At 41.6% G+C, this 21,706-nt stretch overlaps 1 protein-coding gene across 1 annotated transcript in view; it reads left to right on the top strand.

Annotated features, from left to right (window-relative positions):
• Window positions 1–21,662, top strand: part of JAM3 (junctional adhesion molecule 3) — a 90,171-nt gene extending 68,509 nt beyond the window's left edge. Inside the window, exons 2-9 of the mRNA XM_080817830.1 lie at window positions 7,947–8,012; window positions 8,516–8,629; window positions 14,086–14,238; window positions 14,741–14,943; window positions 15,923–16,022; window positions 18,416–18,545; window positions 18,641–18,695; window positions 19,000–21,662. Of these exons, the coding sequence (XP_080673956.1) occupies window positions 7,947–8,012; window positions 8,516–8,629; window positions 14,086–14,238; window positions 14,741–14,943; window positions 15,923–16,022; window positions 18,416–18,545; window positions 18,641–18,695; window positions 19,000–19,035 (857 nt within the window). The 3' untranslated portion in view covers window positions 19,036–21,662. The remainder of the gene's footprint in view (window positions 1–7,946; window positions 8,013–8,515; window positions 8,630–14,085; window positions 14,239–14,740; window positions 14,944–15,922; window positions 16,023–18,415; window positions 18,546–18,640; window positions 18,696–18,999) is intronic.
• The last annotated feature ends 44 nt before the right edge of the window (window positions 21,663–21,706 follow it).

The following is a 21,706-nucleotide window of genomic DNA, read 5'->3' as shown; positions in this document are numbered from 1 at the left end:
CATTTCCTCAAAAAGTTGCACATAGAATTACCATATTATCCAGGAATTAACCGTCTAGGTTTGTACCCAAAATAATTAAAAGCCAGGACTCAAACAGATACTTGTACACCATAGTTCAGCATTATTCACAATAGCCAAAAGGTAGAAACAACCCATCTCTTGATGAATGATGCATGGGTAAACAAGATGTGGTAAATATATACAGTAGGATATTATTCAGCCTTAAAGAAGAGTGAAATTCTGGGGCATCTGGGTGGCTCAGTGGGTTAAAGCCTCTGCCTTCGGCTCAGGTCATGATCCCAGGGTCCTGGGATGGAGCCCCACATCGGGCTCTCTGCTCAGCGGGGAGCCTGCTTCCTCTTCTCTCTCTGCCTGCCTCTTTGCCTACTTGTGCTCTCTGTCAAATAAATAAATAAAATCTTAAAAAAAAAAAAAGAAGAGTGAAATTCTGATACATATTACACAGATGTACCTTGAAAACATGATGCTGTGTGAAATAAGCCAGACATAAAAGGACAAACATTGTATGATTCCACTTACATGTGGTACCTAAAATTGGCAAATTCATAGAAGGTAGAATGGAGGTTACTGGAGGCTGGAGTTTGGTGGAAATGGGAAGTTACTGTTTAATTGGTATAGATTCTGTTTAGGATGATGAACAAATTGTGGAAGTGGATAGTGGAAATTGTTGTACAACATCATGAATGTCCTTAATGCCACTGAATTAATTATACATGTAAAAATGGTTAAAATGGTGAATTTTCTGTTATGTATGACAGAATAAGAAAAAAATTTTAAAAATAGTAATGGTGAGAATGTGGGAAAACTGGATCAGTCATAGATTGCACATAGAAAACACAGTAAGGACATAACGGGGAGAACACCATGTCTCACATTCAATTCAGATGTCTTATTGATATAAAAATACCATAGTCAGTAAAGAGAAAATCTTTGTCACCCTGACTGATTTTCTCTATTCACTAACCATCAGTTGGGTAGGAAAAGCAGATACTCTGCCTGCTGCTGTGGTTTTTTAGAGGGCCCAAAAGCAAAACCTCAAAACATTCATGTTCAATGAAATGTCAGAAACATGTAGACCACTGCCAAATTATTCATGATCACGTAAGTGTTTTCACTGCATACTTTGATCATGAATGCAGTTAAGCCAGTTGATTTTTTAGCTTATATATTCACTGAAAGAATTCAGGAAAACTTATATAACATTTTTTATTAAGTTTAAATAGTTCTTAAGTATATATTTTCTGAAATATCATAAATATTAATACCTTAAAACTGTTCCTTCACTTTTTTTACTTTATCCAGTAGATTCCAAATGTCACAGTGATTTGATATTCACCATCATCATTTTAGGAATAACAAATGTTCTACATTTTAATTTTGAAATAATTATAAATTCACAGGAAGTTGCAAAGATAGTACAGAGTGGTCCAGTACCTTGTTAGTAAAACAAAAACTTTGATCATGGAAGTTTTGAAATTCAGATTGGAATTTTGAAAGCAATGAATTTTTGGTACAGCCCAACTCTGGAAAACAGTTTATGAGTTTCTTAAAAAAGAAAAAAAAACAACTGACCATGCAACAACATACAGTGGGGCACATGTACTTTTGGGCCTTTATTCCAGAGGAAAGGAAACATGTTCATACAACAACCTGTAACACATGTTCACAGTAGCTTTATTCAGAGTAGCCACAAACTGAAAACAACCCAGCTATCTTTTAATGAGTTAGTAGTTAAACTGTGGTACATCCATACCATGGAATACTACTCAGCAATGGAAAGAAATGAACTATAGTTAAACCCAAGTTGGATGGATCTAAAGGGCATTATGCTGTATGAAAAAAGTCACTCTCTGAAGGTCACCTACAGTGTATTTCCATTTATATATATATTATTTATATGTCTCTAAGTGACAAAATTGTGGAGATGGAGAGCAAATTAGTGGTTGCTAGGAGTAATGGATGGTGAGGGGGTAGATGTGACTATAAGGGGTAGCATGAGGGCGATCTTTGTGTTGTGGAATAGTTCTGTATTTTTTTTTAAATAGTTCTTTATATTAATTGCAGTGGTGATTACAGGAATCTTCACATGTGATAAAGTGACATAGAACCATATACATTTTTTTCTACAAAAGTGGAGACATATGCATGTCAGTGTTCCAGTGTTGATATTGTGCTATAATTACGTAAGATGTGACCAATGAGGGAAACTGGATGAAAGATTTACTGAATTTTTTAAAAAAGATTTTATTTTAGGGGCACCTAGGTGACTCAGTCCATTAAGTGCCTGCTTTTGGCTCAGGTCATGATCCCACGGTTCTGGGTTGGAGCCCTGGAGTAGGCCTTCTGATCAGTGGGGAGCCTGTTTCTTCATCTCCTGCTTGTGCTCTCTCTCTCTTTCTCTGTTATTATTATTATTTTTTTTTAATTTTTTTTATTTTAATAAACATATAATGTATTTTTATCCCCAGGGGTACAGGTCTGTGAATCGTCTGGTTTACACATTTCACAGCACTCATCATAGCACATACCCTCCCCAATGTCCATTTCCCCACCACCCTCTCCCATCCCCCTTCCCCCCCACAACCCTCAGTCTGTTTCTTGAGATTGAGTCTTTTATGGTTTGTCTCCCTCCCAATCCCATCTTTTCATTTTTTCTTTTCCTACCTCCCCCCAAACCCCCCCACCTTGCATCTCCACTTCCTCATATCAAAGAGATCATATGATAGTTATATTTCTCCGATTGACTTATTTCGCTAAGCATGATACCCTCTAGTTCCATCCACGTCGTCGCAAATGGCAAGATTTCATGTCTTTTGATGGCTGCATAGTATTCCATTGTGTATATATACCACATCTTCTTTATCCATTCATCTGTTGATGGACATCTAGGCGCTTTCCACAGTTTGGCTATTGTGGACATTGCTGCTGTAAACATTCGGGTGCACGTGCCCCTTCGGAGCACCACGTTTGTATCTTTAGGATATATACCCAGGAGTGCAATTGCTGGGTCGTAGGGTAGCTCTATTTTCAGTTTTTTGAGGAACCTCCACACTGTTTTCCAGAGTGGTTGCACCAGCTTGCATTCCCACCAACAGTGTAGGAGGGTTCCCCTCTCTCCGCATCCTCGCCAGCATCTGTCATTTCTTGACTTGTTAATTCTGTTATTATTTTTTAATTATTTACTTGAAAGCGATAGAGAGTGACAGAGAGCACAGATGGGGAGGAAAGGGAGAAGCAGGCTCCCCGATGTGGAGCTCAATCCCAGGACCCCAAGATCACAACCTGAGCTGGAGGGAGACTCTCGACTGAGCCACCCAGGTGCCCCCAGAAAAAGATTTTATTTTAGAGAGCACGAACAGGAGAAAGAGCAGAGCAGAGGGAGAGGGATAAGAACACTCCACGCTGAGCACGTGGGGCTCGATCCCACAACCCTGAGGTCATGACCTAAGCCTAAACAAGAGCTGGACGCTTAACCTATTGAGCGACCCAGGTGCCCCAGATTTACTGAATTTTAATAACCACATACTGAAACCATAATATGCTTAGGACTTAACCACACCTGCCTCTAGAGGGGAGTCTTAAATTTGGTTAAGACGTTTTGAATACAAAGAGACAATTACACGTATCTTAGATGGTTCTAAGTTCAAGATTCAATAATATATTCCTAGGCAGGATGAAGAAGAGAGTGACCACATTATAGCCCTGTGAGAAAACTGAATTCAACCAAATGATTTTTTGGAAAGCTCAAGTCAAGGAAATCCAATACAGAATACAAAAAAATGCACCTTGATTTATTTAGCAACCACTTTCCAAGTACCTACTAAATATCATTCAGTGTTAGAATTGAAGATAGAAAGATGAGTAAACCTAATAATATGTGTTCTTTTATAGTAGAATGTAAGCTCCATGAGAACATAGGTTCTTATCTGTTTTATGTCCGCAATGTTTAGGCCAGTATCTGTCATATAATAGGTGCTAAATAAAAAATTGCTGAATGAATGGATTCTCCTAAAAAGCCTTGAGTCTGATAAGCCAAGACTGGAAATAGGGACGAGAGCATGTGATAGATGCTATCATAGATTTGCTGCCTTTTTCTCCTTCCTTTTCAGTCTTAAGTGGTATCTCTTTATGAGTATTCTGATAGTACTGGGTTCAGTGTGTGCAGTTAAACTTTAGCGGTCACCACTTCCGGGCTGGCTTCTGGACCCCGTTTCCCATCTGGCTCTGTCATAATCTTACCTTCAAGCCAGGGTAGTATTCCAGTGAGTTACTTGCGATGCCTTTAAGAGTTAGGTTTAGGGGCGCCTGGGTGGCTCAGTGGGTTAAGCCGCTGCCTTCGGCTCAGGTCATGATCCCAGGGTCCTGGGATCGAGCCCCGCATCGGGCTCCTTGCTCGGTGGGGAGCCTGCTTCCTCCTCTCTCTCTGCCTGCCTCTCTGCCTGCTTGTGCTCTCTGTCTCTCTGTCAAATAAATAAATAAAATCTTAAAAAAAAAAAAAAGTTAGGTTTATTCCAGTCCTCATAGCACTGTTCTTTTACACAAGTTATTGCTGTTCAGTTGACCCTTGGACAACATGGGGTTAATAAGTACCTGCTTCCCCCCTCCCCTCACCATTGAAAATCCTGTAACTTTTGACTCCCCTGAAACTTAATTATTAATAATAGCCTACTGTTGACCAGAACCCTTACCTATAACATAAACAGTCGATAAACTCATATTTTATATGTATTATATCCTGCATTCTTATAATAAAGTAGCCTGGGGGAAAGAAAAATTTAAAATCATAAGAGAAAGTACATTTACAGTACTTATGGCTATTTATTTTTTTAAAAATCCTCCAGGAGGGGCTGGGACAGGGGGTGGTGGCAGCAGGCCTGGCCCCAGGGGTATGATGTTCTACAGCTGGTGGTCTCTGCTCAGCAGTGGTAGTCAGCAGTGGTAGCAGCTGGGCGGCCTGGAGGTTCAGTACAGCTGACCTGGATGTATACCGCCGGCTATAACCATCAGCAGCTTCGGAAACAGGTCAGCGCTAGAGGGACTCAGGGCAGCACCGAACAGCCCAGAGCCCGGCACACAGAGGACCCTCTGGGCATGTTCTTCCTCTTCAGCCGAGGCTCCTGTCTGCCAGCTGTGGGTGCTCAAACCCACCACCCTGTTGGCATATGGGCCACCTGTAGCTCTGTCTGGTACTGAGGCTTCCCTGGGTCTGCTGACAGCTCCCTGCGGGCCTCCCCTCCCTGTGTTCTCAGAGGGTAGCAAGTGTGACTTCTGTACCAGTCACCTTTGATTCTCCTGTGGAGACTGGGGTGGACAGTTGTAAATAAATACTGTGTGGGTTTTGCTGTCAACCCTTAAAAACCCACCTGTAAGTGGGCCTGTGCAGCTCAAACCTGTGTTGTTCAAGGTCATCTGTATTTTAAAGTGGGATCTAGGCTATTGGGGAGGGTTAAATGAAGCAGTGTAGAATATTTGTAAGTTTAAGACTTGTTTAATAATAATAATAATAATAATAATAATAATAATAAAGACTTATTTAAGAATAGAAGGAGAACTCTGAAGTGTAGGATTCTCAGCATGGACCTCCTCAGCTCAGGCCTGGCTGTGGTGAATCCTCATCTGGGCTAGAGCTTCACTTGCTTGTAGTGGTCCTCTGTTGTTCAATCTTCTTGGGACAAACTGTCTTTCAGGATTGGCACAGAATTCCAGGATTGCCTATGAAACTTATTCAGGGTAATTGGGCAGGAGAGGGTCTGGCAGAGCCTTCATTAAGGAGTACAGAGCATTCACCTCTTTGTTGCAGAGTAGAGGGATTAAAAGAGGTGATCATTTCCATTATCTGAGGCTGTGTTACCTTAGCTTCTTTTAGATTGTAAGAAGCACATTGGTTTACTTCACTGTAGGGGTTTATTATAAAAAATGTGTCTCAGTTGGCCTTCATGAAAAATTCGACATTGTTGCAGTCACGAGAATAGCTTCCCTGTTATATCCTTTGTCCTCCAGTTCACTTGTTACCAACTCTGGTGTTTTCACCATTTTGATAAATCAGCTAATCCTTCCCTCTACTCTTCTTCCACTCTGTTTCTCTGGTGACTGTGAACTCTCTAATGCTTTCTTAATTTCTCTTAGCATCATACTTCTTAAAGGAAAGTGGCAGGTTGGGTTGTCTAGTTGTTTATTATCCAGTTGTGTGAAGCTGTCATGAGTTACCTCAAAGGCCCCTTAGATGGCCTCTGGGTTGGAAGCTGATTCCTGGTCATAGTCATTTGTAACTAGAGTTTCAGTGTCTCATCATCTAAATTATAGTGATCTCACTGGAAGAACTGTTTGTGATCATTTACTTAGAAGGAACCTTTGGGGCCTTGGTAGATACTTGAAGCATTATTTATTTACTCTTTCTCAGTGGTCATTGGGAGCTTTCAGATTGAAGAAGAAATAGAAAGTGCTGCACATATATGGGATGTGTTTCTGGTTCCCAAAAGGAGTAGCCCAGGTTAATCAATACAAAATAAAATTATCTTTACTTGTCCTGGTTCACTAACCTTTGGTAGAAGTCAGTGTTCTAGAAATTAATAGCAACTCAGGTATATGTATTATACTTCTAATTTTCATCCCTCTTAGTAAATTTTTATGGCTTTTTCTGTAATTAATGAAGTCTTACTAAATAAGAAACAAAGGATCAAGATGTATGCTGGGATTGTACACATGTCACTGAACCATTAAATAAGACTTAAAAAAGGGAAAGACTGGATTGTTGTGACATGCATCCCACCTAATATACAAGGAGTTGGCTACTCAAGAGTACACGTCTTTCTGCACGTTGTCTTTAGCTGGAATAGTAAGCTAAGATCCAGAGACCTTAATGAGGGTTTTGTATGAAGGCCCTCTTTGGGGAATGCATATTTTCCTAAAGGCCAGGTGGCTGAAGAATGAGATTTTGTGGGTGGTCATTGTACCTTCTAGATCTTCTCCAAGAAAATAGGTAAGACATTAGAGACCACGATAAACTGGTTTTAATGTTTGTTGAAACATATGGAGAGTCAGATGCTAGTTTTGAAAGGGATTACTGTGCAGTTGGCATGTCTTGATTTCATCAGTAGCTTCATTCAATTTAGCTTAATGAAAATTGTTATTATTTTTCTCATTTTACCAAAAACTAGTGAAAACATTTTTTAAAGATTTTATTTATTTATTTATTTTATAGAGACCGTGCACGTGAACCAGTGCAGGGAGGTGCAGAGGGAGGGAGACAAGCAGACTCCCGCTGAGCGGGTAGCCCTACATGGGGCTGTATCCTAGGACCCTGAGATCATGACCTGAGCTGAAATTAAGAGTCAGACATTTAACTGACTGAGCCACCCAGGTGCCCCTAGTGAAAACTTTGTAATGGATGGGAATCACTGGGTTATATGGTTAATAGAGTGAGGTGGTCTCTTTGCTGGTTGATATCTATACCAGAGAATGTTGTGCATCCTGAAGGGGAAGGTACCAGGCCATGAGTCTGGGCCATATCAAATCCACCAAGGGTGCCATTGCTGGGTTGGAAGCTTGGAGGAGAGGAGAGAATCTGCAGGGTGCAGGAAAGACAAGGCCCAGGTGGGTCTGGATGAAAGATGTTGACAGGATTAAGAATGGCTGTGAGCAAGAAGGAAATTCTTAGAGCTTTAGCTCCAGGGTAGTTATGCTCTAGAACTAAGTTCTCAGAATTCTTCCACTCAGTTCATTCCAGTGAGGTTAGACTAAGAAAGAAAGTTGTCAACTTGCTTTATCTAAGAGACTTTGTTTTGGAATATAGTATTTTTCTATACTCTGTGGTTAGTGATTGTAGCCTACCTAGAAGGAGAAAATCTGAACTTGATTGGAGGGTTCTCTGCTATTTTAGAGTTGCATCGTCTCTGATTTTACTTTATTTTTTTTTTTTCCTTCAGGTTGCTTGATTGGAGCCGTGAATCTCAAATCCAGCAACCGAACCCCAGTGGTACAGGAATTTGAAAGTATGTACAAGGGAGACTACTAAGAGAATGGGCACCATCTAATGGACATTTGGTAGTCTTGCAGCCTGCTCAGGACAAACACAACACATCTGTACAGTGCCCAAGACATGTTTGGGTGGGTGGCTCTGTAGCAGTGCATTTGAGGTACACATGTGTCAGTGAAGCCCTTTTCAGCAGGCCGACAGGGAACTCTGCAGGTTTTATATTGGCTAGAATCAGATTCCTGCCCTGGTTTTGTACATATATAACAAAGAACTTCCTTATATACGAGCAGAGTATTAAGGGAAAGGCCTTGCTAAGCACCCTTAAAAGTTTTTCTGGCTAAAATTCATCTTTTCTTAGAGTCATTTGGAACTTGAAGATAGATTTTTTTTAACGTACATTCAAGACTTCTTTCAAATTAGAGATAGCTTGCAGGGTTCAGATATATAAGTGATCATAAAATTGTTTCCCATTCTGTAAGAGTTCTTCTTTTTTTTTTTTTTTTTTTTTTGGCTCATTAGGTGTGGAATTATCTTGTATCATTACGGATTCACAGACAAGTGACCCCAGGATTGAGTGGAAGAAAATTCAAGATGACCAAACCACATATGTGTTTTTTGACAACAGAATTCAGGGTATGATCCTCTAATCCCCTCCTTTGTCCACAGGGCCCAGACATATACTTGTGCCCAGAGACTTTCTTCTGACTGGTCCTGCATCTGTATCCAGGATTGTTTTGTTTTGTTTTGTTTTGTTTGTTTCACTTCGAAAAATTCAAACATGGAAAAGTAATGAGAATAGTATATTGAACCTCCCTGTCCCTGTTACTCAGCTTCAACAAGTATCACCTCATTAGTTATGATTTAAATCTATCTGTAGCCCATCCTATTGAGCAATGAGAGTGAACACTATCCTAGGCCATCCTCTTATCATGGTCCCATTCATGATACCAGCTGCATGAGTTAATCAGAAGGATCACAGGGAACAGCAAGGAGATAAGACAGGTATTCACTGAGCACCTACTGTGTCCCAAGCTTCCTACATTGAGAAAGCATTTGCTAGAACAGATGTCAGCATAAGGTATCTCTGATCACATGAAGTAGGAGCAGGGTAGCTGGTGGGGGAAGCTTCCCAGAAGTGGCATCTAGGCTGAGCTGTGAAGCCGGTTATCCAGGCCAGATGGTGATGGGTGGGGTGGAGGAAGGTGTTGGGCAAGAAAGAATGCTCTGCATATAGATGTGGTTGCAAAAAGCAGGTTGGCTTAAGGAAACTGCAAGTTCTCTATCACAGGTGGGATTTAAGGAAGGGAGAGAGGAGTACCTCCACAGGGCTGGTGAGGCATGCCAGGGCCAGGCAGGAAGCACTGAAGGCCATGCAAGAATGGACAGCATCTTGAGTTCTGTAAAGATTTTTTTAGAGGGAAGGGAGATGACTTCATTTTCACTTTAGAAAGACTTGACTCGGCTGCTTTGTAGAGGAGATTGGGAATGGGGAAAACTCAGAGCAGGGGTGCTAATTTAGATTGTTTTGCAGATGCCAGAAGGGAGCTGCTGATGGCCTGAGCTAAGATTGAGGCATTGTAGAGAGCGATGGGGAGGGATTGCTAGGAGCTGGCTGTGGCAAGGGAGGGAGGGAGAGAAATTATAGATGACATGCAATGGGACCTTACCTTCACTCTGACAGGAGGGATGGGATAAACATGAGGGACAAATGCAATAGCTTCTAAGGGCTGGCTTTGGAGTTCTCAGAGAAATTGATAGTTGAGGCTTCAGAGAAGAGGAGAGATGTCGAAACAGCTAAATCTCAGTCTTCCTGCTTTGGGTCCCCAATATCATCAGGCTCTTAAAAATCTTTTGGGGACACTTGGGTGTCTCAGTCAGTTAAGCATCTGCCTTCAACTCAGGTCTGATCCCTGGGTCCTGGGATTGAGCCCTGCTGCTCAGCAGGGAGTCTGCTTTTCCTTCTCCCTCCCCCCTCCCCCTGCTTGTGCTCTCTCTCTCTCACACACACACACAAATCTTTTTAAAAATTTTGTTGTTTTTTTTCCTTCATCAGTATATCCCCCACCTTTCAATTTTGAAGAGATGGAAATGTTTTTTCCAGAAAACAAGTCCGATTTCTCTGGCAGTTTAGGCTGCTGCTGATAAAGCCTGTACGTGCACTTGTGATCATCAGAGAAACTAGGTGGGAATTTTTTTTTTTTAAGGTGAGAATTTTCTTAAAGAACTTCCTGTTTGTAGGCTTGGTTGGTTAAATGACTGCCTTTGGCTCAGGTCATGATCTGGGAGTCCTAGGATCGAGTACCACATTGGGCTCCCTGTTTAGTGAAGTGTCTCCTTCTCTCTGCCCCTCCCCCATCTCATGCTCGCTCTCTCTCTCTCATTCTCTTTCTCTCTCAAATAAATAGAATCTTAAAAAAAGATTCTATTTCTGGGAATTAAACACCTTACAGTTAGCCAGAGGGATGAGGAGGATATTTATACACAAAATATGAAGGCTGCCGGAAAATTTGAATCTTGCTTGGCCTCTTCTCTTGCCTCAATTCAGGACTGTGCCAAAAACATCCTGATATATTTTTTTTAATGCCTTTTTTTTTTTTTAAAGATTTTATTTATTTATTTGACACAGAGAGAGCACAAACAGGGACCAGCAGAGGGAGCTGCAGAGGGAGAGGGAAAAGCAGGCTCCCCACTGAGCAGGGAGCCTGATGTGGGGCTGGATCCCAGGACCCTGGGACCCTGGGATCATGCCCTAAACTGAAGGCAGACTTTAACTGGCTGAGCCATCCAGGCACCCCAATCCTGATAGATTTTTTTAAAACATTATTGTTGAAGTATGGGTGATACACAGTGTTATATTAGGCTCAAGTATATAACATAGTGATTAGACAAATCGTACTCAATGCTCACTGCAAGAAGAGTAGTCACCATACAACATTATTACAATATTATTGACTATATTTCCTCTGTCGTACTTTTTATCTCCATGACTTACTTATTTTATAACTGGAAGTTTGTTTCTCTTAATTCCCTCTTCACCTATTTTGCCCTGCCACCCCCCCTCCTTTGGCAACCACCAGTTTGTTCTCTATATTTAGTAATCTGTCTCTGGCTTTTTTTGTTGTTTGGTTTGTGTTTTAGATCATACGTATAAGTGAAATCATATGGTACTTGTCTTTCTGTCTGATCTCTCTTCACTTAGCATATATTCTCTAGGCCTGCTGATGTTGTCACAGATGGATAGATCTCATTCTTTTTTATAGTTGAGTAATATTCTCAATTACACACACACACACACACACACACACACACCCCATATCTTTGATAGATTTGCTTAAATGGTAAAAGTCTAATTCTCCACTAATGGCTACTGGGTAACAACCTTCTTATTAGAAAATGCCTTTGCAAATGTTCATCTTTTGTCATAAACATTTTTCTGTTTTTATTATATTATGGTAAATCCTTCCTGTTCTTACCACCAGTCATCAGGTTTTAGTAATAATTATTTTCTATTTTTGTGTCCTTTTTTTCCCCCTAATTCCTTCCCTTATTTGTCATTCTTTTTTTTTTTTTTAAGATTTTATTTATTCATTTGACAGAGCACAAGCAGGGGGAACAGCAGGCAGAGGCAGAGGGAGAAGCAGGCTCCCCACTAAGCAGGGAGCCCAATGCGGGACTCGATCCCAGGACCCTGGGATCGTGACCTGAGCTGAAGGCAGAAGCTCAACAGACTAAGCCACCCAGGCGCTCCTTTATTTGACATTCTTTAGGTTCTTCATGCTTCTTTGAAAGAGTTACCATCTTTTTATGCTTTAAAAGTTTTAAATATTGAGTTTAGTTCATATAGCATAAAACTCACATTTTTTAAAGTGTATACTTCAGCAGTTGTTAGTATATTCAACAAAGATGTGCAACCCTCACTGCTATCAAATTCCAGAACACTTTTATCAACCCCAAAAGAAACTGTATCCTTTGGCAGTGACTTCCCTTCCCCCGTGTCCCCACCTCCAGGCAACCACTAAGATTAGTCTCTGTGTATTTGCCTATTCTGGACACTTCATATAAATAGAATCATACAATATGTGGTCCTTGGTGACTGACCTCTTCCACTCAGTATATTATTTTCAAGGTTCATCCACGGTGTAGCATGTATCAGTACTTCATTCCATTTTATATGGGTGCATAATATTTCATTGTACGTAGGCCACTTTTTTTTTAATCCATTTATCAGTTGATGTACACTTGGGTTATTTCCAGTTTTGGGCTGTTATCAATAATGTAGCTATGGATATTCATGTAAGCATAATGTTTTTTCTGTAAACATAAGTTACACTTATGGATACACTTATGGATAAATGACCAAAAGTACAATTGCTAGGTAATATGGTAGTTATATATAAACTATATAAGAACCTGTCAAACTATATTCCCAAGTGGCTGCACCATTTTACATTCTTTCAGCAGTGTTTTTCCCTATATCCTCACTAACATTTGTAATTTTCCATCTTTTTTTTTTTTTTAAGATTTTATTTATTTATTTGAGAGAGAGAGAGAGAGCATGAGAGTGGGGAGGGTCAGAGGGAAAAGCAGACTCACCGCTGAGCAGGGAGCCTGACGTGGGACTCAGGATCTTGACCTAAGCTGAAGGTAGACGCTTAACCAACTGAGCCACCCAGGTGCCCCTGTAATTGCCCGCCTTTTCAATCTGGCCGTCCTAGTGGGTGTGAAGTGGTATTTCATTGTGGTTTTGATTTGCATTTCCCTGGTGACTAATGATGCTGAGCATATTTTCATCTTCTTGGGGGCCATTTATATACTTTCTTTGGAGAAATGTCCACTCAAATCCTTTGTCTATTTTTAATTAGGTTATTTGTCTATTTATTGTTGAGTTGCAAATTCCTTATATATTTGGGATACTAGTTCTTTTTCCCAGATGTATGATTTGCAGATATTTTCTCCCATTTAGTGGATTGTCTTTTCAAAACTTGAATGTGTTCTTTGAAGCACAAAAGTTTTAAAGTTTTTTATGAAAGTCCAGTGTGAGCCACTTTTTTTTTATGCTTGTGGTCTTGGTGCCATTTCTAAAAAAATATTGCCTAATCCAAGGTCATGGTGATTTATATCTGTTTTTTTCCTGGGAGCCATACTGTTAGCTCTTGTTTTATTTTGTTTTGTTTTTAGTTTTATTTATTAGAGAGTGAGTGCTTGAGAGACAGAGCACAAGCAGGGGGGAGGGACAGAAGGATAGGGACAAGCAGATGCCCCACTGAGCAGTGGGGCTCGATCCTGGGACCCTGGGATCATGGCCTGAGGCATGATGAAGGTCTTAACTGACTTAAGCCGCAGCTTAACTGACTGAGCCACTAGGAGCCCCCATACTATTAACTCTTATAGGAAAGTCTTTGTTGTATATAGTGTGAGGTAGGAGTCCAGCCTCATTCTTTTTTCTTTTTCTTTCTTTCTTTCTTTTTTTTTTTTTTTTTTTTTTTGCATGTGGATATGTGGATATCCAGTTGTCCTAGCACCATTTATGAATACTGGTTGTTTTTTTCATGTTGCTTGTTTGATTTTTTTTTTTTCCTCTTTTAATGGGGAATCCTGGCTAGGAATGATGAGAACGAAATGAGGTCCGTGCTTGCTTGCTTGCTTGCTTATTTATTTAATTTATTATTTTTAAAAGATTTTTATTTATTTGTCAGAGAGAAAGCATGAGCAGGTTGTAGGGGAGAAGTGGAGGCAGAGGGAGAAGCAGGCTCCCTGCTGAGCAGGGAGCCCGCTGGCAGAACTCGATCCCAGGACGCTGGGATCATGACCTGGGCTGAAGGCAGATGCTTAACTGACTGAGCCACCCAGGCCTCCCAAGGTCCCTGCTTTAACAACAGAGACACATGTAATGAGTCCTCTTACACACCAGGTACTATTTTGGTGCTCAGTGTCCTTAGTTTACCTCTCTTTTACAGGAGCAGAAGGAGAAGCCAGTCTGCAGTGTCCTTACTGAGGCATTAAATGCTAGCCCCAGAAGCCACCTTCTTCATAGGTGGCAAAGATGTCTTTAAACAGTCTTTTTGTGTTCTGCATCTTCTTTTCTGTAGGAGATTTGGCAGGTCGTGCAGAACTATTGGGGAAAACCTCTCTAAGGATCTGGAATGTGACCCGGACAGACTCAGCCCTTTATCGCTGTGAGGTGGTTGCTCGAAATGACCGGAAAGAAATTGATGAGATTGTCATTGAGTTAACTGTTCAAGGTAGGAACTCACATGAAGTTAAAAATATGTTCCCCCTTTTAGACCTCATGAATCTGTCTATAAAATAAAAAAGGTTGGGGAAGAGGAAAAATAAGTAAAAATAAAAATAAATAAAAGAGATTAGCTCGCTCTTTCTTCCCAGAGGTATATCCCTGGGGGTATCGCAGGCCTTAGGGGGCAGGCGGTTGTAGGAGCTTGGACTGCCTGACTTGGGGTAGAAGGCAAGAAGGGAGGTGGAGCTCCGGCCACTCACCCCCAACCAGCTGTAGGAAGTGCTCCTCAGGAGGTGCGGGCATTAGAAATGCACTATGGGTTATACATGGGGGTGAGCTGTGTGTGGGGCAGATGCCATGGCAGATCCCAGCCTGTGGGCATGACATGGCTATGGCAGTGGTGCATCCCCTGGCTGGTTTTCCTTTATTGTGAGCAGGTTTATTATGGGCTTTGAGAAGAATCAATCCATGTGGCTGATTTGAAACCCCAACTCGAATTTCTTCCACAGTGAAGCCAGTCCCTCCTGTGTGCAGAGTCCCGAAGGCTGTACCTGTAGGCAAGACGGCCACGTTGCACTGCCAGGAGAGTGAGGGCTACCCCCGGCCGCACTACAGCTGGTACCGCAATGATGTACCACTGCCCACAGACTCCAGAGCCAATCCTAGATTCCGAAATTCCTCTTTTCTCTTAAACTCTGAAACAGGCACTCTGGTAAGATCTTTTCTTGGACATGAGGATAGAAATGTTTTTGTTGAGGAAGGGATACTTATGGTGGGAAGAGCACTTACTAGGAAAAACAATAAACTTTATAAGACAGGAACTAAAAACCTATAATGTTGGGCATTCTGTGGGAAAAATGAACCTTCCCTCCTTTATATAAGCAAGTAAGTTCTAAGAGGATTAAAATAAAGGAAGGGAAACTTGTAAAATAAAGGTGATTGTGTAGGTCTATTAAAGAAATATAATGGATGGGTGATGTTAGGGTCCTGATGTGAATAACTACCTGTATAAATCATGAGACAGGGAAACTGGATTACTGGTGGAATATTCGATGTTAAGGAATTGTTCATTGCTTTAGGTACAATAAGGTATTATAGTTATAATCTGAAGAAGTCCTTGTCTTTTAGAGTTGGATGCTGAAGTTTTTATGGATAAAATGTGTCTAGAATTTTCTTCAAAATAATCCAGTGATGGTAGTGGAAAGTGGTTGGGGGGCAAGATGCAGTTAGATTGGTCATGTATAGAGGACAGACTGCCCTCTGCAGCAGCATCTCAGCTGGGCTTTCCTACAGCCAGCCCTCCTGATCCTTGGCGTATTTAACTACGAGTAGTAACAAGCCAGGTTATATGAGATCCTCTGTATTTGTATTGCCCAGGTGTTGCTGAGAAACAATCCTTATTCTTATCTTCACACTGCATTCTGAATGTTGCTTTGGTATCTCCAAAAATCTGAGGGGATCTCATTGTTCAGGAGCTCTTAGGCAAGACTGCTGGGGAAGAATATCAGGGAAGAACCTGACAGTGCAGGAAACTGAAAGGAAGCCAAGAGCAAATGAGGAGATATTTTACTGGGCTCTGGACTTAGCACCTTGTTGGGAGGCGGGGATGGCGGAGCATAGTGATCTCTTCAGTCCACAGAGGTCTGCCCTGTTGATTGGTCTCATGATTTACTTGTAATTTACTGAAATAGGTTTTCAATGCTGTTCACAAGGAGGACTCTGGGCAGTATTACTGCATCGCTTCCAATGATGCAGGCTCAGCCAGATGTGAGGAGCAGGAGATGGAAGTCTGTGAGTTACTTTTTGAAACTATTTCATCTGAAGACTGGCAAGTGGATAGAACATTTTTAATTTAATATTGGACCATCAGTTTAGACAACTGGTCTCCTTTCTTCTGGAGATGACTACATTCACCCAAACCCATCTGGGTACATTGAAAGGAAAGATGAGAAAGTTCTGAGTAACAGCTAAGTGACTAATAAGTGGTTACTTGAAATATGTTTATCTCCTCAAAATAGACTTTCTGGAGTCTTCTGGTGTTGGGAACATAGCTAATCATGTCACTTTAAACTGAGTTGTTGTTTTTTTTTAATTTTTAAAGATTTTATTTATTTGACAGAGAGAGCAAGCCAGAGAGCACAAATGAGGGGGAACAGCAGAGGGAGATGGAGAAGCAGGCTCCCCACTGAGAAGGGAGCCTGATGTGGGGCTCTAGGGTACTGGGATCATGGCGTGAGCTGAAGGCAGCCACTTAACCAACTGAGCCTCCCAGGTGCCCCTTAACTGTGTTTAATAAACTCCATTTCTGGGATGTGGATGTAAGCATCTGATTCTTGATCTTAGCTCAGGTCTTCTTCTCAGGGTCATGAGTTTGAGCCCTGTGTTGGGCTCCATGCTGGGCGTGGAGCCTACTTAAAATAAATAAATATATGGATAGATGGGTGGATAGATAGAAAAAGTTACTTAATTCATTTCTTTGGTAATTGATAAGATCAAAACACAATGTCATGTAAAGTCTCTAGAAATTTATCCAGTTATAACCATTTTGTGGTAAGCTGACAGCCAGAGTTTTAGCCTCAATAACTTTACCATGCATGTTCTGTGATGATGCCATCTCTAGGGCGCTGGTTCTAAAGGAGAGGTGTTGAAGGCAGAATGGGGCAGATGGAGCATGTCACATTCACAGTCACCTGGGGAGCTATCTCAGCCCCTCCCTCCTTCCTGAGTATAACTGACCCCAGAGCAGTGTTTTCCAAGCTTGCCTGATTATAAGAATCCTTTGCACTGTTTCATGTACAGATTCCAAGGCCCCACCCCAGGCGTATGGACTTAGTCCTCAGGGGAGGTCTGGAAATGTCTGTGTGTCAAACAGAATTCTAGGGGATTCTTGTCATCTGTCAAATTCAGGAAACTGCTCCAGGGCAGGAGGAAGACTCTTGGACTTTGCCCCAGACCTACTGAATCTCTCTCTAGTGATAGAGCTTGGGAATTGACATTTTAAAGTTGAAATTCCAATTTTTAAATGCACACTCACATTTGAAACCCCTGCATTAGATAAGGGAGAATTTAACAACTTCCAAGTTAGCTGGCTTATGTTGCTGTATCTCTTGCATGTTTTCCATTGCATTTTTGTCTATATGGAGGAAACAGCCCCAGTGCCCCACACTGATGTGGACTGGGGCACCTTTGCCCGGTATAGAGAAATGGGAAGAAAGGGTCAAGGGCTTTCCTCCAAGAGGCTTGTAGATATGAGGCCATGCAGCTGAGAGTGAAAGGTCATGTGCCCACCTCACATTTTTACTTTTCAGTCCTGTGCAACACTAGTTCTTTCCCCCCAAATAATGCACAGCAAAGGGAATCCGTGGAAATTAGGAATTTTTTCTTTGGGATTCCTGGCTCCTTAATTCTGTCTCTATAAAGTGAAACAATTTTCTCCATTAATAATATTTTTAGGGATTTAGCCAGAAGATTGTAAAGCCTTTTTAAAATGCTAAGCCCCTTTTAAAGACCTTTTTTTTTTTTTTTTTTTTCAAATTTATTTATTTGACAGAGAGAGATCACAAGTAGGAGGAGAGGCAGGCAGGAGGGGCGGGGAAGCAGGCTCCCTGCTGAGCAGAGAGCCTGATGTGGGGCTTGATCCCAGGACCCTGAGATCATGACCTGAGCTGAAGGCAGAGGCTTAACCCACTGAGCCACCCAGATGCCCGCTAAGCCCCTTTTAATACCAGATTAAGTATAACAGCATTTGAACTTTGGAGGTCTCAGTACTTTTTACAAGTGAGAGCAGGGGTCTAGGGTCCTATATGTTCCGGGCTAAAAGAGTTGAAGTGGGGACACCTGGATGGCTCAGTGGGTTAAATGGCTGCCTTTGGCTCAGGTCATCATCCCAGGGTCCTGGGATCGAGCCCCACATCGGGCTCCTTGCTCGGCAGGAAGGCTGCTTTTCCCTCTCCCAGTCCCCCTGCTTGTGTTCCCTCTCTCGCTGTGTCTCTCTCTGTCAAATAAATAAATAAAATCTTAAAAAAAAAAAGAGTTGAAGTGGTCTCACTCTGCTCTTCTGGCTGGAGTAGGCATGACAGGGCAGATGCAGGAAGTGGAAGGATGCAAAAAAGAAGTGGGGTCAAGGACTTTTCTAAGACCAGATAGTGTGTATCCTCTCTTCCCTTAATCCCTCTTTTTTCCAGATGACCTGAACATCGGTGGTATTATTGGGGGAATCCTGGTGGTCCTTGCTGTACTGGTCCTGATCACTGTGGGCATCTGCTGTGCGTACAGACGGGGTTACTTCATCAATAATAAGCAGAATGGCGAAAAGTGAGCCTGTCTTCTGTCTTAAGTGACCAAACCAAAGTTTAAGTTGGCATTACATGAAAAATCAGTCACTGAAGCCCTCTCTCCTTCTTTTTCAGTTATAAGAGTCCGGGGAAGTCAGATGGAGTGAACTATATCAGGACAGATGAGGAGGTAAGGAAAGGAGTGAGGCAACAGAGCAGACATTGATTAGGAAACCTAGTAATTGAAGTGTTTCCAGAAAAAATGATATTCGTCCTTGGAAACCTTCCCAATGCAGGGTTTGTACACACTCCTGGCATTCAGTTTGCAGGCTCTAGTAGTAGATGTTACCTTTGAAGAAGGGTTTCATTTGATTTGTTTTGCCATAAGTTTCTTCAGGGAAATGGGGATTAGATCTGGCTTCCACTTTCCCTCTCCCACTTGGGCCCCTGGGTTTGTCAAGGATGGCCATTTCTAACCTGCGTTGGCCTTGCAGGGCGACTTCAGACACAAATCATCATTTGTGATCTGAAATCTGATGGTGTGGCTGACGGAACACATGCAAATACCTCTACCAGAAACTCCTATCAAGAGCAGCCCGGGAGCCAAGTGCACTTGGACAGAGCTAGACACTTGCGCAAAAGCTTTTTGTTTTGGCCAAAGTTGACCGCTACTCCTTTCTTACTTTTTAACAAGCCACATGAATAAAAGAATTTTCCTCGAGATGGGCATAGTCATCACAAGGGGGAAAAAAAACACACAACTGTATTTCACTGAGGTGGATTCCCAGTCTGTTTCTGGCCTGGCTCCCACCTGAGCGTTAAGGTGAGCGGAAAGCTCTTGCTCACAGAGGCCAGGCTGGGCACTGTGGCCTGCGAAGCCAGTTTATTTGCCACTCACTTACATCAGCCCAGGTGAGTCCCATGTGTGGGGCCATCAGGCAGCCACATAGCACGAGCATTGCAGGGCTTGGGGGCACAACCCACTGCAACACCCTGCAGCTGCAGAGTTTGAACAGTGAACCCAGAAAAGAGGCGTTTTATGTGATGGTCTTGTTTCACAGCTGCCCACAGCCAGCACTGCAGATTCTTCTTGAAGGTTTTGTTGATCAGTATTTTAGTGTCCATCTTGAAAAATCTATTTGGATCAGAATTTTATAAAAACAGCCCAAATCAAGAAGGTAAATTGCTTGTCCATGGGGGGGGGTCATATTTACATACAAACCTTCATCTTAGGCAAAATCTGAAATGGTACTGAAATAATGCTCTGCTTTTCTATGGGTGTTTATTTTATAAAATTTCACTTTCTAAATTTTTGCTAAAGATGTATTTTGGTTATTGAAAGGAAAATTTCTATTTAAACTGTAAATATGTTGTCATACAGTGTTAAATACCTATTTTTTTAAAAAAATTTTCAACTTAAGGTAGGAGTTCCAAGCTACTAGTGTTAAATTGGAAAATACCATTAATTAAAGAGTATTTTAACCCCAAAAAAATCCTCTCGAGGAAGCTTACTGGAACATTCCTTTTTCCCACATAAGTTTCAGCATTTTTCACAAGAGAACTACATTGTCTATACATCAGACCATTGTTACTTAGGAAACTTTTTTAAAAAATCCAGTTGAATAATGTCAAAATCTGTTTGCATCTCTCCAGAAGGAAATGTAAGCTCTAAGGTTGGCTTTGAACAGTCTCTTCCTATATTCCTATAACTACCTAAGCCCAGAGACACCATCCATAAGTGCTTGGATGTACCTGTGATACCATGTTAGCCAACCCCCGGGCTTGAGTCCTGCACCACGCTCTAAATCGATATTGGCTACTAACTTTGAAGGCTAGCCAGCATGTGCACTGCCATCTTTATTGGCCTGACAGTGGCTTTGTGTGCTGATTAGCTTTATAGTGTTGGACAATTAGTTGTAAGGTGGACATTTCAAGAAGGGTGGGTGTCTTCCCTGTGGTATCCCTGCCTTTGGATCCCCTGTGACAGAACTCTTTGTTTGTGGATGGCTCCTGAAACAAAGCAGCCTCTGCTGTTTGGTTTTAAAATTCATTTTACTTATTTGTGTAGTTCATAAGACTGTCCAGAGCCAAAGGCCGTTCCGAAAACTACAATGTTTTTTAAGAAAATGAATTCCACTCTTCCTCTTTGCCATGAAGAAAGCACAGAGACACCACAGGTTGTGTCTCACTTCACAATAAACCCATTGTGTGGTAGCGGCGAGGCCATCCCTTTGAAGAACATCAGGTAGTGCAGCCAGAGCAGAAAGCCTGATGGTGAGGAAAGCGAAATGCCTGAATCAAAGGCCATTTTCTGATTTTTTGATTTTAAAGTCTTTACCCAAGACACTGCTGCTCACTGGGTGTGGGACATTAGAAACATCATTCAAAAGCCTTTGTTCTTCAAGAGCAGATGTTCTTCACCTTAGATACATTGCTGTGTTAAACTCATGATGTGAAGCTGTTTGAAGAGGGAGCTTCTCAGAAGAGCACCTCCAGTCCCAGTACCTCCAGTGTGCTTCAAGGATGGTTTTTATCTGGAAGGATATAGTCATCTTGGGATTAAACTTCCAGTGTCTTAATTTTTTATACTTGGAGGGTTTTTTTTAATTGAATACTTGAGACTTATGTTGACTTTTCTTTTTTAAGTTCTGTGAATACTCTGCCATGGGGTATTTGGCAGAAGTGGTGGGCAACTCTTCATAATTGCTTAATGGTACCCATCTTCTTTTGCGTTTGTCTTTAATGCTTAGACTTAAGATATCCCTTCATCTTCACCCCCTCTTAGTAGAAAGGGATAGTGTCCCTGTTCTGTAATTGTTGGGGAGCAACACTCTAGCTGCCATCTTGGTTGTCCAAGTGATAGGACGGCCTTGTTGACTCCCTTCTTGTAACCACAACACCTCCTATCCTAGTGCCATGTGAACTGGGTCTGACAGAAGTGAGTATGGAGTCTGGGAAGTTGTTGCCTAATACTGTAAAAATGTAGACAGAAAAGGAACATTCATGTGTTTTTAAGATGTGAATGTGACTGAAGACTCGAAGCTTCTATAAGGCTACTGTGGCCTCTGGTGTGGCTGTTGCTGTACATAGACGTTGCAGACTTGTACTAACACACCTATAAGTTGGTATTTGTTAAACCTCATTTATAAAAGCTTTTAAAAAAAATCAACTTTGTCTCATTATTTCTCCTCCTTATGTGCC

The sequence above is a fragment of the Martes martes genome (genome assembly GCF_963455335.1).
Source record: "Martes martes genome assembly, chromosome: 10".
In the NCBI taxonomy this organism is placed as follows: Eukaryota; Metazoa; Chordata; class Mammalia; order Carnivora; family Mustelidae; genus Martes; species Martes martes.
Note: the sequence above shows the minus strand (reverse complement) of the source record. Positions and strands in the feature narration are given on the sequence as shown.